This window comes from Paralichthys olivaceus, chromosome 16 (genome assembly GCF_024713975.1).
Source record: "Paralichthys olivaceus isolate ysfri-2021 chromosome 16, ASM2471397v2, whole genome shotgun sequence".
NCBI classification, from domain to species: domain Eukaryota; kingdom Metazoa; phylum Chordata; class Actinopteri; order Pleuronectiformes; family Paralichthyidae; genus Paralichthys; species Paralichthys olivaceus.
Genome location: NC_091108.1, coordinates 14,377,239 through 14,394,624, shown reverse-complemented (window position 1 = coordinate 14,394,624; position 17,386 = coordinate 14,377,239). Strand labels below are relative to the sequence as shown.

Below are 17,386 nucleotides of genomic sequence, written 5' to 3'. Positions count from 1 at the left end.
ATGGGGCGGTGGATGAAGTGTTTAAGTCCACAAAACCCTTTTGGAGTTTCAGGGGTAAAAGTGTTGCAGCCAAATCCAATACAATTCAAGTAAATAGTGACCACTTCTTCAAGTGTAAAAGAATAGGAAAAAAACAAAATGCCTCCATACTGCTCCTGTGATGTCATCACAGTGTCTGCAAATTTGAGTCAAAACCGCATCATTTACCATTTACTCCATGTTTTTAGCCTTAATGTCCTCTGATCTCCTCCTCCTACTGTTGCCATAACTGCAGCTATAATCCTCACGAGACAAGATCAGTATGGAGGCATTTTATGTTTTTTTTTTATTTGAAGGAGTCGCCATTTACATTTGTATTGGATTCTGCTGCAATGCTGTTTACCCCTGAAACTCCAAAGGTGTTTTGTGGACTCAAACACTTCAGCCCCCCTCCATCGGCATAGTGGCATTTGTTAATTTTCATTTTTGGGTGAACTATTCCTTGGAAATTCTCTCCATCTGGCATTTTATTTTGATCTGCACGAAATTACACACACTTATAAATATCAAGATCAATAAATGATTATCTGAGAAGTCGTTGAAAATGTTGCAAACCCCTTTATCTTGTAATGTTTAATTGAAAAAGTAACTCCTGGATCTGCTAGCTGATCCAGATAAGCACCAAAATCTTAAAGTGTTCTTTTCTGATCCATAACACATCCTTCCACCAAGTTTCAACGCAATCTTTCCAGATGTTTTTTTTTCAAATTTCTGCTCATTAACAGACAAACAAACACACACACATAACACACTACAATAGAAATTAGGAGAATTTTTACTGTCACCAAAGCCCAATAGTCCCCTTAAATTCAAACAAGCTTTATAGAGAAGGGCGCATTACATTTCTCAAACTGGTGTTAGTTGCAGGTCTCATGCCCCATTTGTTACCATACAGTAAAAGTGAAGTGTCAAAAATATTCCTAGATCCCCACTAAAATGTCAGGGGTTCTTTCTTATACTATATCCGATCCTTCCACCAAGTTTCGTGGAAATCCATTCAGAAGTTTTCTTTCTCTGTAGTCCTGCAAACAAACCAACCAACTAACTAACAGGGTTGGAAGCATGATCTTCTTGGCTCAGATAATAGGAGGACTGCAGTAAAAGAGAGCATGTGATTGATTCATACATTTATTCATTATCATGTACAAATTGTATTCCGGTGGTACAAAGCTGTTGTAAGACTCCAGTGCTCACCCTCCTGTTGTCTTTATTGCAGTAAAAAAAGGAAATACCAGCATGATCAAGAGTCAAGAGGTACTTTGGCAAATATAAATTATGTGATAAGAAGGCAAGCGGACATCTTGAGCAATGAAATGTGAGGGGAGAAATCTGCGCAAAAAAGTTCAATGAGCAGCACTCATTAAAAAAAAAAGAATAAAAATCCATAAAAATATTTTATTTTAAACTACACACACTTAAAACAAGTGGACAGAGGAAGCCTCTCGGTTTTCTTCCTTTCTTCATCATTACACAAACTGCAAGGTACAGTATGTACGTATATATGTACTGTATGTGTGAGTGTGTTTGAGTGTCTTGGTTTATGTAGGAAATAAACTGCATTTTACATATAGTGTGTGAGCTCATGTCTGAAAATATGTTTATAGATTTCATTTTATATCTGTGAACTGTGACCCTCTTTTCTACCACTAACTCGAGTGAACAGGTGGGTCAAGGGGAAGAACAACACCATAACATTTGGCAAAAAAAAAAAACGTATTTTCTGCGGAGGACGTGAGTGAGCAATGAGTCAATGTGACACAGCCTGACACATATTTCTCCATACGTCCTTGTCTTTGTTCAGCTTTCAGGGTGAGACACCAAATCTCTGTGCTCGTAAACTATACCCCAGACTGTACACGGGCGGGAGAGGAGGGGGGATAGGAGGGGACAGGCCGAGCAGGTGAGTAACAGAACGAGAGACAGAGAGAGTAAAAGTGGGATGTATGGTGGAAAAGTGAGATGACTACTTCATGGGAGACAAAGAGGGGTGTGTGGCTGCAGTGTCTGATAGTCTCTGGATGATGGGGTGAACAGTTGGGAGACGGGGATGGGTTGGAGAGGTCAGGGGAGAGTAAGGAGGGGAGGTGGGCAAGAGGGATTAAAGGAGGGCAGAGGGGACGCCGAACTCCACTTCTGCCCTGTTGTCTCATTTCAGAGGTATTGTTGTAGAAAGTGCAGCAGCATTATCTCGTAGTGCTCTCCAGACTCAGGGCAGCGAATACTGTGTCGCTCATTGGGGTAGACCTGGAAAATGGAAACATGATGAACAATTATGTGTGAGTGTATCCTGTAAAAATCTGCTTTGAAAAATGTCTTCAAAAACAAGTGCAAGTGCAAAGACCACACCACAACAGTTACTCTCAATGCATAATCCTAAAAAATGATTCATTATTGTAGTTAAGCATTAACGTACACTATGTGTCTTTGGATGCTAAAGGTCTCTTTTGAAGTCGCGTGGAATTGTGGGACTTGTCTTCACCACCATTGTAGATGAATGACTCAGGTGTAAATCATGTTCACGGATGAGTTAATGTATTCAGGTTTTATCCAAATCACACAGCAAATGGTAATGTATAATGATGATCCATTACGAGTTATACAATACTGATAATAAAAACACCATATATCATTGGTCTAGTTGTTTTGAGACATTTAAATGAAAATGTATGTATATATTCTATCTTTAAAAAGTAGAATGGTCTACGCCAATACATCAAAAACTTTTACTGGAGTGCTTCTGAAATGCAGACGTTCATGTGGAAGAGTTACTGTATGTTAATTGCATCAACCTACAAGAAGGAGTTCTATTAGTGAGTATTAGTGAGGGGAATAAGGTTTGTGGTGCTCACCTGAAGCTGGTAGGGCTTCCCAGCACGGATTATCTGTGACACCAGGAAATTGGTGTGGAAAAAGTGCACATTCTCGTCTAAAAATCCGTGAAGAATCAGCAAACGATTAGGCCTGTAATGACAAAGGATTACGCTGTTACAAAAAGATGCACAATATGATGGGCTGAAGATATGCAGTAAGACTCCACATTCAATCGTGATTGAAAAGAAAGGAAAATTGTCACAAATCCAAAGAAACGTATAAAGATCTGAAATATTGCAGCTGCATCACTCAAGTTTGAATTTAGCGTCCAGGAGCATTGCTCTAACATGCTGTTTGTCAGGCCCTCAGGGTCTCTTTGATCCTTAAAAACCGAGGCTTGATTTAGCCTGCCAACTCAAACATTTAATCCCTGGTACAATTTATCAACCGCTGCAGGACATCTGTACCTGTTGTTTTTCACATTCGAGAGGTTCAAAGCACATGAGTCACTTTTAGGTCAAAGAGGAGAACCTGAGATGCAACTATTTGTTGACAGACCAGCTTCACTACGTGTAAAACAGAATTAACTGTAGTGCACACATCAGACTGACTTTCCAAGAATATGAAGCACAACTGCAGAAGAAACAGGAGCGAAGTCATGATCAAACATGTACAGAAATCTATGCAGCTAAGGGAAACATGCTGTCGTTAAGAACACACACTAATAGGCACACAAACTCATTAAAGGTGTACTGACTCGCTGGGCAGCTTGTCCACATGCAAGGCTACAGATCCTTCCTCATAGCCCTGCTGGTTGTTCTCAGGCACGTCCATGTAGCGCTCTGTGTAGCCAGTGTCGTAGGCCATCCACACAGTCACTGGGGCGCCTGCGATAGCCAGCTGGTGACAAACAGAATGTAGTTATGAGTTAATGTATAGAAGAGTGTCATTTTATAGTGCAGGGGGAAGGTAGCAATTTAGATTTAGTGTATATATTGTAGGTGAATGTTAAATTAAAATATGTATTATGAGTTTGAAAAAGATTTTAGCAAATTTTATTCATACATCTATTGTATTGGGGATGTATCCACAGATAGCCTTGCTGAAGTAATGCTGTTGTATATAATACTGTTACATTGACCAACACAGACACCATGTGGATGTAAGTGGCAACTGCACCTCAGATATTACAATTCATACTAAAGTCATTCTCAGTTTATTTAAAGTACATTACACCTAAATACCATCTGTTGTAACTGTTCTTCCTGCATAAAGGAGACACCAGAGCAGAACTGATAGAAACGTTTAACATTCAAAGGAGGCTCCTAACCTTGAAGACATTGGGTCGTTGGATGAGGCCCATGAGGGAGAGGAAACCGCCGTAAGACCAGCCATGGATAGCGACACGGCTCAGGTCCACAAAGTTAAACTTCTCTGCCACGTACTGCAACCCCTCCACCTGGTCCTCGATCTCCACCTGACCCTGGAGACACAAAGGTAAATTGTGTTATTTAACTTTCATGTCTGTTTACTGACAATTCATTTCTTGAATTATCTGACCCTCACATTACCATTTTGTTTTTCAGTGCTCCTTCAAATTCAAGGCCCCTCTGACAGGAACCTCTCCCATCAATGACGACCACAGCGTAGCCCAGAGAGGCTAGCGTGTTCAGACGGAGGTATTTCATCCCCTTGAAGGAGTTGTTCACCAGCTGCACCTGAAAACACACACATTTTTTTTTTCCTTTAAATAGTAATAAAGGTTTTAGTAATATTCAGTACATACTGTTTGGAATATCAGGATTTAATTATGTACCTGTGGGCCTCCATACACAAAGAGAACAGTTGGGTGTTTCCTTCCAGGCAGCAAATTGTGAGGCTTGTAAACCATCCCATAAAGTTGGAAACCAGACTTTCCTGGAAAGTCAAAAATCTCAGGTGGATTGTAATCTCCTGGGCAACCTGAAAAGACACATTAACAGAGTCAACACTAAGTCAGCAAAATGTTAGGTCAACTCCTACTTTAGTTACTTTGGACTAAACTATAAATTATAGCACATGATTATAAGCTCCAAGTAAAGATAAGTGACGTAAGTGTTTTAAAAAAAAAAACAAAAAAACAGTTTAAGTTATAAACAGTAAATATTACAGCAGTGAGCAGCACATTATCTGATCACAGTCAGAATTGTCTGGACGATGGCAGTGTGACACGTCAACTTTCACCGACAGACGATCATCGTAAATGCTGTCCATTAGTTTGTGCATAATCCTGCTAACTCGGTTGCTGTTTGACCCCATCTGCGTCTCTATAGACAAGGAAATGTATTTCTGTTGGGAAAACCACAATATGGTGGCCATTTACATCACATCCTGTTTACCTGGTGATTCCATCATGCTGGCCCAGAACTCAGGTACCATGTGTAGTGGGTCACCTTCTGAACCGGTCAGTTTGTAGACGTGAACACATGGAGGCGTACTCACGTTACTGTAGTGGCTGACAAAAAAGTCAAAGTTCTGCAGAGTGACAGAGGGGAGAGAGGTGCAAAGAAATCATAAGTGTACAAAAACCTGGACCAAATAGTGTAACTATGAACAAGGACAATGAAGGAATTGAAACTCTACAAGAAGACGGGATGCATTTACAATGCTTCGCCACATGTTGCAAGGATCTGTGTCCTTGTTCCAACATGAGCTACAGTCAGTGTAGATCACTGCTGACAGCCACATTAATCCCAAGAATTGCAATATCTCTAAACAGAAACTGCTCTAATTAAGTTCTACTCAATGACATAAAACTAGGAAAAATACATTTAAATACATCACTGCTTATTTTACATATTTTTGCCCAAAAGCAACAACACAAAGGTCCACATAGGACTTAATGTAAGAAACCCTGTGTTTTAAGACAACTGGATGAGAAAGTGAACAAACTGAAGAATGTTTTTTACCTTACTAACAGAGCAGCTATGAGAGAAGCCAGGCTTGGTTAGTCTGACTACGTCTCCAGGAGAATCATAGCTGACCACGTAGAGGTGGTGCTCTAGAGGAGTGTCTCTAGTTCCCTGGAAGTACACCAACTTTGTCGCCTCATTCACCCAGATCTACGAACAGAGAACATAGAAACAATTATGGAAAACTTCGGAGGAGCCAACGAAACATCTTCATATCGACTGACTTCTTCAATTCTGTATTGTGTTTTAATATGGAGGCCTTGCGAAAGAAAACAACCATAAATTCTTGACTGTTTTTTCCTTAGTTGCCCAATTTTAGGACAAAGCAGAAAACAAGCGGGAGGGGAAGTTGCTGCAGGAGAAGTCTGGCAAAAACGTCATCAAGGAAAATATTCTGAGTCAGCAGATGTCGATCCGTTGCAGACTTAAGACACCTAAGGCCAAGCCCTTCGTCTGACGTACTGTCAGAATTTAAATTTCACGCACACCATTTCATTTAAAAAACAAAGCGATGGATTCAGAGGCAAATATATGTAACTGTCTGGTCACACCTATGTATTATTTGTAGGCATGAAAATTGTAGGTATTCTACAGAGGGTTTTAATCTGACCTTGGAACCATGTCTTGCCAGGACCTCCCATTCTCCACTGGTCAATGTAATCTCCTCCTTGATTGCACATTTGAAGTCTCCTGGGAAAGAAAATGATAATGGGATCAACACGCTCCTTGAAATAAACCCTGACAGCTGAGTTCAGATGAGTTAAACAGACAGCCACATGATTGTTTGACAGACATCAAGTCAAATAAACGCACGGGCATCTCCTCATCTCTTACCCTCTATGTGGTGGTAGTCCTCTGTCCAGCGGTAGCAGCCCGGTTGTAACAGAGATGTGATTTTATACAGGTGGCTGAAACCCGTTTTAGACTCATTTACCCAAATAAAAGTGAACTCATCTTCTGTCGTCTGAACAAAGGGGTAGTATATATCATGAACCTGCAGGAAAAAAAGACCAGTTACACTTACAGCAGAAAAAACACACAATAATAACAAACAGTTAAGTAGAAACAGAACAGATAAGTAACATAAAAGTGTGAATGTGAAAAGACCTACATTAATCCAGACATCTGTAGTCTCTTCATAGATTATGTATGGCTGAGTGTCACTGGGCACTGCCTCCAGACTCTCCTGCCTCTGAGCTGGGTCATCTGTGACGGGGATGAAGAGGGCAGGAGGCAGGAGGACCAGTTGGAGTTTCCTCTGACTCCGGTCAAGAAGCACCGCCAAGCCACTGAATGAAAGAGGAAACAACGTCAAATAATTGTGATTGTGGAAACAACTGTTTCGTTTAAAATGATGAATACAAACATCTTCTCCATTAAAATAAAATTTGCCAAAGAGAATAGAATCTATACTTGTCACTATTCATATCATAGCATCAAATGTCCTGATATCAGGTTCTATAGCTTCTCATGATTTATCTCAAGAATGTCAGTATCTCAGTTCTGACTGGGACACTCACTATTTGCCGTCACTCGTCCATCCCACTCTGGCGATGTATTCTGTCCCAGGAAACAAGGAGGTGAAGGGGACGGCCAGTTCCTTATCTTGTGTGCTCACAATCTGTAAGTACAACACACGCACATTAGCAACGTCTGATTATCATGTTGACAATAAAAAGACTGATAATGAAAGACTCACTCTTCCTTGATGGTCTGTCTTGATCTCTGCCAGTTTAAGTGTAGCCTGAGGATTTTTGCTACCTGTAAATAAAGACACCAGGAATTTAAATAAATAGTCAATAAACAATATTCACAGCTCCGGGGCACAGTGTACATGGCTGCACCGACCTGTGCGAGGATATCTGTACGCGTCTGCTTTCCGCTCCTCCAGAGCTGGAGATGGAACATGAATAATCTCTACTTCTGTCTCGTCCACCTCTTCATACAGAAGATACACTGTTTTACCTCCATTAGGGTCTGAGAGGGGAGAAAAAAAATGATACATTTAAGCGTATACAGGACACAGTGTACGTACAGCCACAGAACTAGCATTGGCTATCAATTTGTCATATTATTTGAAAGCATGACTGGTGTATCTGAAACTGCTTTCAGTCATGCACTGAACTTCAGACATTTTCCAGAGGGGCTGCATGTAAGAACAGAAATGTGTGTGTCAGTTCCTCCAGAGATTGTCTAAAACTTTTTCTACCAGCCCCCAAGGAAAATGTCTGGAAAATGGAAAATTTACAGCGAGCGAGTGGGCGCGTTGATGACGTTTTTCACATGCAGCAGATACAAAACTGGAAGAATAAAAATATTTCAGGATGAGATATTTAAAGATGAAGATGTCAAGTTGGAAAGACGACGAGATGCAAGTAAATTTGGTGATAAGGGTTATATGTAAATGGAAACGTCCGGACTCAACTTTCCTGACATTTTCTAGAGTTGGTGTCAGAAACGGCTTAAGATTCTAAGTTCTGACCTTTGACTGCTGAGGGACTCCACCAGTAACCAGTGAAACGGTCAAACTCTTCCTGGATGACGAATGTTGCTACACCTGCAGACTTTGGGTCCTCCTTCACATTATCCACACCTAAAAGATAGAAAATATATGAGGACAAAGGAAGTTTACATCCATGTGAAATTACAGGTATGATTGTAAATGGTATAAATTATATAATACTGCGTAATTACAACTTGATATTGAAATACATGGCATATACATTTCTTGCATTAAAATATGGAATGAAATGGTGATACAAGAATAATCATCAACTAGCAAATTAAATAAGTTGTTCTGCAACTGAATGCACTTCAGTGAATTAAAGAATGTACTCAATTCAAACAAAGCAAAGCTGATGAACACATGACATTTCATTGCCTTTTTAAATAACTAAAATAAAAGCCAGTGGACTCAGACCTTTGTGGCAGTAAGTGAGTCTCCTCTCCTCGCCAGTCTTAATGTTGGCTATCCACAGGTCGTTGTTGTTGATGAAGGCTATGAAGTCAGGGTCTCCGGGGCAGACCTTGGGGTCCATACGTGTCCCTGAGCACTGGGTCTTGATCTCCACAGGCTTTAAAGGAACAGACTGCTAAACCCAAAAGACACAATCTTAGTCATGGGGGAAACAGAAGCGGGACATTGGATCCAAAGATATAGGTGAAGAGAGCATCTTCAATGGAGACAGGTTCACTGACGCCAGGTACAACCGAAAATGATGATTTGAAATTATTGTTTTGTTTGATGTAATACAGAACCATGGGAAAGAGAGACCAACAGCTCCCTTAGTAGATTGTCAAATAAGCACAACATTTATTTTTGTTTGATTTCATCTCATTTTATCTGAAGGACAAGATTCACAAACAGTGAAATATACAGCATAAAGCTGACACAATAGAAGAGAGAGAGAGAGAGGCACAAACACCATGTACAAGTGTCAAGTTTTGCACAGTGCTTTGATGAACCTCTCACATTAAAACATCCTGATCAGTACCCCACATTCAAACCAACTGCATACTGTAAGATGAACTGAAATAACAAGTTACGGATCCTTTACTGTCATAAACAAGAAAATTAACTAAACTATTGGTTCATGAATTCCCACAGAACTTATCTCGCACTTCTGCGATTGCCCAAAAAAACAACTTCTTGGGATTCAAGCCAAGAATATATCAAAAGGTTTTCCTTCAAGGCGAACGCAGATAGATCAACAACAAAGATCATCTTTCTTTATTAAAAGTGCATTCAACGCTGAAAATAATTGTATTTTTTCCAGTGGCCCCACCTTGTTAGCAAACAACTGTACATTAATCACGCTCAAGAAACTATACTGAGAATCATATGAACTCTTTGCAACTTGGAACCACAATAGATTTAATCAGGCACAAACTATTATCAAGACAATCACAGCAATAGATCAGCTCTACCAAGAGGATGCTAATTCATATCTTTCCTCCACCTAAATGGCAAATAACGATTTAGGTTAAGACACTAACAGATGTATCTGTCTACCAGTACCACCAAATTTGTTCACTGTGGAGGTTTGAGCTTGCAGACCTTTACCTTGCTCTGAATTAAATCTGTTCTGAGTATCTGGGGGTTCATAAACTAAGGGGAAATCAAAACAAAAATCAGCAGTGTACTCACAATGAAGCCATTGTTGCCTCCATCCTGACAGTAGAAGAGGCTATTGCTGGCCTGGAAGAGGAACAGGCCCGTCTGAGCATGGTAGTCATAGGAGGTTATACCAAATGCTCCCAAACGTTTACGCTCCCTCAGCAACTCCTCCTCTCGAGAGTAGGCCCCCTGGTGAGGTGTAGCCTTAAATGTCCGACATGAGAGAAGAAGATATCAAATATTACCATTAAATTTTTGCAGGGTAAATGTGTTTCAGAGTGCTTACAGGATATTTACAGCGAACCTAAGTTCAAAAGGACATTCAACTGACCCATCCTTACAGATCAAATAACTGTGTAATGGTTGTACAGTATCTGCATTCTTCTCATACTTTCTTAAATGGCCACTTAATCTTTTGAGCTTCAAAACATATTTCAGTTGCTCAAAAACATTAACTGCTTATCTCGCCCATTTCTGAGACACTTCACCCTGTGCTATTTTTTACAAACAGGAAGAGAGGAGGAATTCACCTGGAAGTGATCCAGCATTTGTTTCCAGGACAACACTAAGAGGGCCTCTTTACGGATCTTCTTGGGGATTTCAGAGTAGAGTAATGAATTCTCTCTGCTCCCATAAGGCATTCCTAGTAAGTACATAGAAAAGCAACATCAGACAACAGATAATAAAAAGCTTGTTTGAACTGAAAGAGGAGGAATTCTACACAGTGACTGTTTTAATGTCATGAGGAAATCATACTGTGCTGCCTAAAGCAGAAAAATGGGACTTAGGTGAAGCTAAAGGAGAACAAAGAAAAAACAGGATTTTATGCAGCATCATCAATCAGCTTACCAAGGTAATACAACCGGTGGGAATGAGGTCCATTCTCATCCTTCTTCTGCACAAATTGGAAGTCATGGGGGGCCTTATTAGCGATCATGCCAGAGTACTTCCTGCTACAGTGGATAATGTCACGAAGGCCCTCCCAAGAGTGTTTCTCCACAAAGAACTGAGATGGCACGTCCTCCATCTCCACCACCTCCGCACTGTCCGAAAGGCCGTCCACAGCCATCATGCTCACTGCCACACAGCTGGATGTTGATATTGGAAACAACTGGTAAGAGGGGCCAACACCCACACACTCCTGCATTCATGCATTCGGTTAATAGAAAACTTGTAAAACGTGTAACATGAACCCAAGGTGGTGTACCGTACCTTTTCCAAATACCCTCTTTATTGTCACAAAGTCTGACCCTCTTGACTCTATGCATTCACCGGTCAACGTGCCTCAATCTGAGTCTGTAACCTATGAACAAAGAACATAACTGAAATCATTCACATTTTCCAAATATAAAATAAACAAGCAAAATACAACCAGCGCTGCCCCCAGAACAATAAACAATAAACTCACTCTGTGACATACAATGCAATCCTATTCCACTGTATATATTCTGTTTACACTGTATATTATTTCCTTCCTACTTATACTTTTTATTTCCTTATGATTATGTTGCATGTTAACTTTAATACTTTTACGGATGTCTATTTTTGACATTCTTCTTTGCTGGAATTAATAAAGGATGAACTTATCTTGTCTTAACCATTAGTTAACCATGGTGACAATAGGTGAACAGCAATTCATTAAGAAAGGAATGAGCATACTTTTGAATGCACCAGTCTTCTTTATGTTTTACTTTTTGTTTCCATTCAAACCAGTCCTCAAACTACAAAACAATAAGCAAAATGGGGAAGAAGAAAATAACAAATCATACATTAAGTCTCAACCTTAAAGAAACTTGAAGCGACAGACCAGAGAGCCAGCAAAGAGTTCCTGGTTAATCTCTCGTGTGAAACGACTGATATTTACAACTGAGCAGCAGGTGATAACACACATGCCTTCCTTTCTAATCCATGCTGGTTGAGGGATCAGTGTTGTGTAAACAGCAGTGGGGGGAAAACATCATATGCTGTAAACGACTGGAGTTCATTCCTGATGTTGGTGTTGGGAAAGTGGGTGACACTTAAGTCTGTGTAGGAGAAACAGTCGCTCACACAACACACAGCCCAGTATAAACAGTAGTTGAGCTACCTGTGTACAAGGCGTGGGCTGGTGGAGGAGTATTTATGAATGGAGATCTCCCAAATCTAGATCCTACTCGTAATCTGTCTCATCCACAGGAAGTATAAAGGTCTCCTGCTGAAGACTCCCCTAAACATTTCCACTGAACTCACATTGGTTTCAGTGTTGTCGTGTAAATGTGTTAAAATGGAAATAATTGCAACAGCAGCTTGTAACGTTACACAGGGAAAGGCCCCGTTTGCTTCAGCTGCTTATTCGAGAGCCTCTAGAATCCTTTCTTTTTCCAGGGTGGGGGAAGAAATCTGGTGAAGTTTAAGCTACAGATACCGTTAATGTTCACAGTTAGCTAGCCTACAACAGAGCTTTGTTCTCCGATTGCAACTATTCAGTCACACTGGAGGAAAACACCGGCAAATCCATTGGTGTTAACGATGCTAACGACACCAGCGTTACATGTGACAGTGAATAAACAAGGCGCGAATTGAACGATGATGACAGCTGTGAACGAGTGGGTTGTTTAAATCTAGCTTGTTCGCATTTTGACATGACAGCTCTCTTCTGTCATTTTCGCTCTGAAGCTAACTGGCTAACCTAGCCAGATAATGCTACACGGCCTCTAGCTAGCGGTTTCTGCTTTGCTGATGGGGAATAAAACCCAGACGCTCACGCGACCCTCCCCGTGACACAAACTGAAATTAAAGAGAACACTTACCGACCTGGCCGCTGATCGTTTCCCCGGTGTGTAGGCTGTACTAGCTTGGTGTCAATAAACAGATTTTACAGTTGCTAAAGGTTGAATCCATGGCCCTCAGCGGCCACACAAAATGTTACTGGCGTTCGGAGCGAAGGGAGGAACCTTGGATATGGTCACGGTGCACTCCGGGACGTTTTCATGGCTGCACCGCCGCTCTGATGAGGAGTCAGTGACGGTCAGTGCTGCGCCGCCTGTGGCCGGACGCTGCATGACCATTGATTGTGAATTAAAACCCCCATCGACTCCTGTATTTCATGACTTCTGACACACGTCTTAGTTCAATGACCCAGATTAACCACTGGACCATCTTCAGTCTATGATACGTGGATACTCCCCGAACACAGCAACGATTTGAATTATTTTCTGGTCAAGCCAAAGCATTAAATCCTATGATGAAGTTGGATTTTAAGATATTGTAAACTACAAGTCAATCTATTTTCACAGGTAGATTTACTGAATGTAAATTGTACAAGTTGTCCAGTACAAATCTTAACCTTACAAAGAACCACTCATTCTGTGTATTGTTATTAAGCCACCCACTGTCAAGACACCTCAACATGTTCAACACTGGAAATTGAAAAGACCTTGTGAGTTTTTATTTTGAAACGTTGTGCAAAAGAAAGCAAAGCAGACAAGTTGTGTGGAGAACCCAGTTTTGTTTTATTTATACAAATACAGCCATTCTACTTCAGAGGGATGAAACGAGAAGAGTGTGTGGCTCCAATACCGGGGCGACCGTGCTTGACTGGCTTGTAGGTGATGGAGAACTCGCCCAGGTAGTGACCGCACATCTCAGGCTGTGGAGGGGAGAAAAAAATAAATAAATCAAAATCGGAGATAAAAAATATACATTTCAGTAAGTCCTGTGATACGAGTGGTGATCAAACAGCATGTTGTGATTTAATAGCTGCTGATAATAGACTAGTCTATTTAACAAGTTTCAGTGATTCTGTGTAGTTTAAGCAGGATTTAAATTATGTGAATCTACAACTAGAAGTCAGGATGAGATGCGTTAGCCTGCATGTTCCTATAGGCAATGACTATGAACACAGCTTAATTCTTCCTGCATTGATTAAATAAATAATTGTGTATTCACTTTTCTATTACACAGTCTTGAGTGCATGCAGCTCTGATATTTGACATATTTTTAGGTGGAGACATTTCGGAGAAAAGGATGGCTCAGAATTTAAGATAGTATGATTGAGAAATTCTGTAAGATAATTCGCACTGAACACAAGGACAGAGAGGGTTCACTTAAAATTAGCCGAATATAACATCTGTATCAATTTGAGTGATTTAATTTCAGTGTTCTTTTCCAGCTCTATAGTGCTCTACAGCAGCCGTTATTGCCTCATTTGTCTGGAATGAGATTTATATGCCTCGTCATATTCAGCAACCACGAGCCATGGTTCTAAAATGTTAATGTAATTTTAAATGACTGTTGAAGCTCTGAGAAACAAGAGAACAGACTGGATTCCTATAAAGACCCCAGTCACAATGAAAACTGAACGGGAATCACTATTAAGTTCTTGATAATGATTTTAGCTTAAGGCCGACTCATTGTTCTGCACCGCAGCATTGCTGTAGGAATGCACGTACCCTATGCACAGGGCCTGCCTGTTTCTCTGTGCAGACAGGTGCGTTATATGTTTAACTCTAATGTAAATTGAAGACGCATCGTCTTCAGAACACAATTAACAGATATGTTGATTCATTAGAGTCCCAGGTTACACACTTGCTCTCGCTGCCTCCTAACCAACAGCACCCTCACCTTGATTTCAACCTGGTTGAAAGTTTTGCCGTTGTACACGCCAACCATGGACCCGACCATCTCAGGCAGGATGACCATGTCCCTCAGATGGGTCTTCACCACCTCGGGTTTCTCCATGGGAGGAGCCTCCTTCTTTGCCTTGCGCAGGCGCTTCAGGAGGGACTGCTGCTTACGACGCAGGCCACGGTTAAGCCTCCTCCTCTGGCGGGCGCAGTACAGCTGCATCAGCTGCTCACTAGAGGATGAGAAGACAGTGATGCCAATTACACCCAAACACGCCTTTAACAAAATTTAAATCACTTGTGACAAACAGGCCGTCTCTTTTTGAGAATGAAGTCTGGCCAGGAAGAAGTGGGTCAAGTTGATAATCTGGTCATAGATGATTTCCCATTTGTGTCATTAGTTTGTCCTGCTCTCATTGTATTGTAAGCCCAGATAACTAGCCTGTTAGCTTAGTCCATGGTCTGCAATGAATTTTGATGGATTGGCCCCAGATTGATCCACTGGAGATCTATCATTCACTTGGGGAAGTGAAGAAGTATTTGAGAGCCATATTTAAACGAGCCTTTGAAAAGGCACAGACTAGTCAAGTCACTTTGAGGCAATCCACCTTCAAATGCAGCCTCCGAAGGATGCGGCCCCTGAACTGAGACAAGTGGTTTGGGGATTGACAGCAGATTCTTGTATCAGCAAGCATGTGCCAACTTCTATAAACACTAGGGTTGTGTCTGAAATCATCCATCACCAACTACTCCCTACGTCACTAAACAGTGACTACTATATAGAGAACTATATAATGAGCTCATCTGTAAAAGAAAAAAAACAGACTAATCCTGGGATTTTCTCTGTGCTGATAATGACATCACTGTCGGAGGATTACGACATCATTGTCGAAGGTTTATGACGTACAACTAAAAGGTCGGCCAACATATATTTTATATGAGTCTCAGCAAACATTTGGATTGATCTACTTTGAAACACACTAGATGAAAATCTGTTGCAATAAAAGGAGGATTACAAGATAAAGATTGTGGCAGTTTCAGCTGCTACAATAATATAAACTCACGAGTTTATCAAGTTGCACGACCTGAGTTACAGGTTTTACAAATGGAGAAAAAGGACAAGGCCATTTCTGCAAAAACATTTTGCCTGTTATTGAGTTTATTAAGTAACTCAAACCAACTTTAGCTTCTCACTACAAACCAGCACAATTGACTTTATGTAACCAGTGCGACGGATGCACTGTGGCTGCAGCTGACCCCAGATCAGAATCGTGTCACTCACTAGGACATGTCCAGGAGCTGGTCCAGATCCACACCTCTGTAGGTGAACTTCCTGAAGGTACGCTTCTTCTTGATCTCGGTATCCGCCTGGAAGAGACAGACATGGCTCTGGGTCAGAATGTAGCTCCCACAGTTAGCATTCACACCACGGAGCTAACAGTCAGCTCGTGGCCGCACTGTGACCATAATAAAATGTAGCGTTGGTGGTGTTTAATATCAGAGGAGCATTATACACACGGGTCGATTGGAACCATTAGCTCAGACTACGTAGAACCACCGGGTTAGCTTAGCCACAGCTCAGGCTAACACGGAGCCTACAAACATGTTTATCTGATATTTTTGGGGAACAATTTTCCACTAAACAGTGAGAGTGGGTCTGTAACTGTCCGGAGACATAGTCAGACATCTTAACTATCCGCTCTAAAGCTCAGATGCATGTAGATTTTATTCTACAAGCCTCACGATCAGTCAGACACCTACCATCTTGCCTGGAGTTCCGGGGGGAAAGAACGGGCTCAAATCCCGTCAGGCTTCATATCGCGGGATTTAACACACAACATCCGGTGGCGTCTTCCGGCGTCAGCTCCCTCAGTGAGCAGCAGGTGGCGCTCTTACATCAAACTACGTGCAGTTCCTGAGAAGTGTCATGTTTCTACCGACGTGTCCGGATTCCACTTCTGATTCTGCAGATGACACTTCAGTCTCACTTCTGCTCCTCAGGAGGAAACTAGAAACACTTTTTCAGATATGACTCAAGACAATTCATAAATAACCTAATGAGAGTGGATGAACTTATTTTTGGGATGCTGGTGGCTATTGATCCATGAAAAATTGATTTGTGAAAAGAAAGTTCAATATGTTGTGTTATTTATATGAAAGGGGGCGGGTCATATAAGAAATAAACTAAAGCAACAAAGACCCTTAAAGGTCCAGTGTGTAAGATTTAGGTGAAAGGGAACAATTGGTAGAAATTTAATGTAGAATTATCCTCATGATGTTTTCACTAGTTCATTTCATCTAAATTGTATGAATTGTAGTTTTCTTTAGCCCAGGAAAGGTCCCTTATATTGAAATACTTCATATTTACATCGAGGGGACCCTCTCTATGGACGCCACCGTGTTTTTTACATGAGTCCAGACTGGACAAACTAAACACCTTTTGAGTTTTTATAGCAACTAAAGGCTACCACAGTTTCTTTTTCATGTTCGAAAGGAGAGGGTGAGGTGAGGGGTGTTCAGCTGCAACATGCAATTTCAACACTAGACATCACAAAATTCTACACACTGTACCTTTAAGTGGAAAGTACAGAACAATTACCCAAGCACTATACTTACACTTTAGAGATACTTGTACTTGTTTATGTATTTCAGTTTGATGCTAGTTAACACTTCTGTTCATTTTATGTGGTGGTGAGGGTATTTTACTTTTTACTCCCCATATTTACATTTATCTTGTTTTAAATTAACATCAATATATTTGAGGGGGATTATATAATAAAGCCCTCTCTAAAGTTCTCACATGGTTTCATTCAATGAAAAATAATAAATATACAGACGTGCGCAACAGATTTGTATTTAATTTT

At 40.9% G+C, this 17,386-nt stretch overlaps 2 protein-coding genes across 5 annotated transcripts; both read right to left on the bottom strand.

Moving 5' to 3' along the window:
• Positions 1-1,154: 1,154 nt before the first annotated feature.
• Positions 1,155-12,878, bottom strand: LOC109646183 (dipeptidyl peptidase 9-like). 4 transcript variants are annotated; one of them, XM_020111904.2, is made up of 21 exons: positions 12,708-12,878; positions 11,131-11,221; positions 10,768-11,006; positions 10,449-10,561; positions 9,949-10,122; positions 8,722-8,893; positions 8,284-8,394; positions 7,650-7,778; positions 7,501-7,562; positions 7,322-7,422; positions 6,913-7,090; positions 6,636-6,795; positions 6,412-6,491; positions 5,799-5,951; positions 5,229-5,364; positions 4,667-4,812; positions 4,422-4,568; positions 4,181-4,333; positions 3,608-3,750; positions 2,889-3,000; positions 1,155-2,283 (listed from the first exon to the last, which is right to left on the bottom strand). In XM_020111904.2, the coding sequence occupies exons 2-21, from the start codon at positions 11,184-11,186 to the stop codon at positions 2,191-2,193; spliced, it is 2,658 nt and encodes an 885-aa protein (XP_019967463.1). In that variant the 5' UTR covers positions 11,187-11,221; positions 12,708-12,878; the 3' UTR covers positions 1,155-2,190. The 4 variants fall into 4 exon arrangements, with proteins under 4 accessions (XP_019967463.1, XP_019967478.1, XP_069367988.1 ...); XM_020111919.2 differs by having other exon boundaries at positions 8,722-8,890; positions 12,708-12,876; XM_069511887.1 differs by having other exon boundaries at positions 8,722-8,890; positions 12,712-12,855.
• A 510-nt stretch (positions 12,879-13,388) lies between these two features.
• rps15 (ribosomal protein S15) lies at positions 13,389-16,641 on the bottom strand. Its single transcript, XM_020099774.2, has 4 exons — positions 16,284-16,641; positions 15,805-15,890; positions 14,521-14,755; positions 13,389-13,546 (listed from the first exon to the last, which is right to left on the bottom strand). Exons 1-4 carry the CDS (start codon positions 16,284-16,286, stop codon positions 13,433-13,435), a joined length of 438 nt encoding a protein of 145 aa, XP_019955333.1. The 5' UTR covers positions 16,287-16,641; the 3' UTR covers positions 13,389-13,432.
• Positions 16,642-17,386: the final 745 nt, after the last annotated feature.

Bases quoted from the DNA above. Each gene is read 5' to 3' on its own strand.
- rps15 (XM_020099774.2), bottom strand. The intron at 14,756-15,804 runs GTGAGTGACACG...CTCATCCTCTAG, and splicing joins CAGCTCCTGGACATGTCCTA to TGAGCAGCTGATGCAGCTGT. The intron at 13,547-14,520 runs GTGAGGGTGCTG...TCCCCTCCACAG, and splicing joins TCAACCAGGTTGAAATCAAG to CCTGAGATGTGCGGTCACTA.
- LOC109646183 (XM_020111904.2), bottom strand. From the start codon at position 11,186: ATGCATAGAGTCAAGAGGGTCAGACTTTGTGACAATAAAGAGGGTATT. The intron at 11,007-11,130 runs GTACGGTACACC...ATCAACATCCAG, and splicing joins AAAGAGGGTATTTGGAAAAG to CTGTGTGGCAGTGAGCATGA. The intron at 5,365-5,798 runs GTAAAAAACATT...GTCACTCTGCAG, and splicing joins ATAGCTGCTCTGTTAGTAAG to AACTTTGACTTTTTTGTCAG.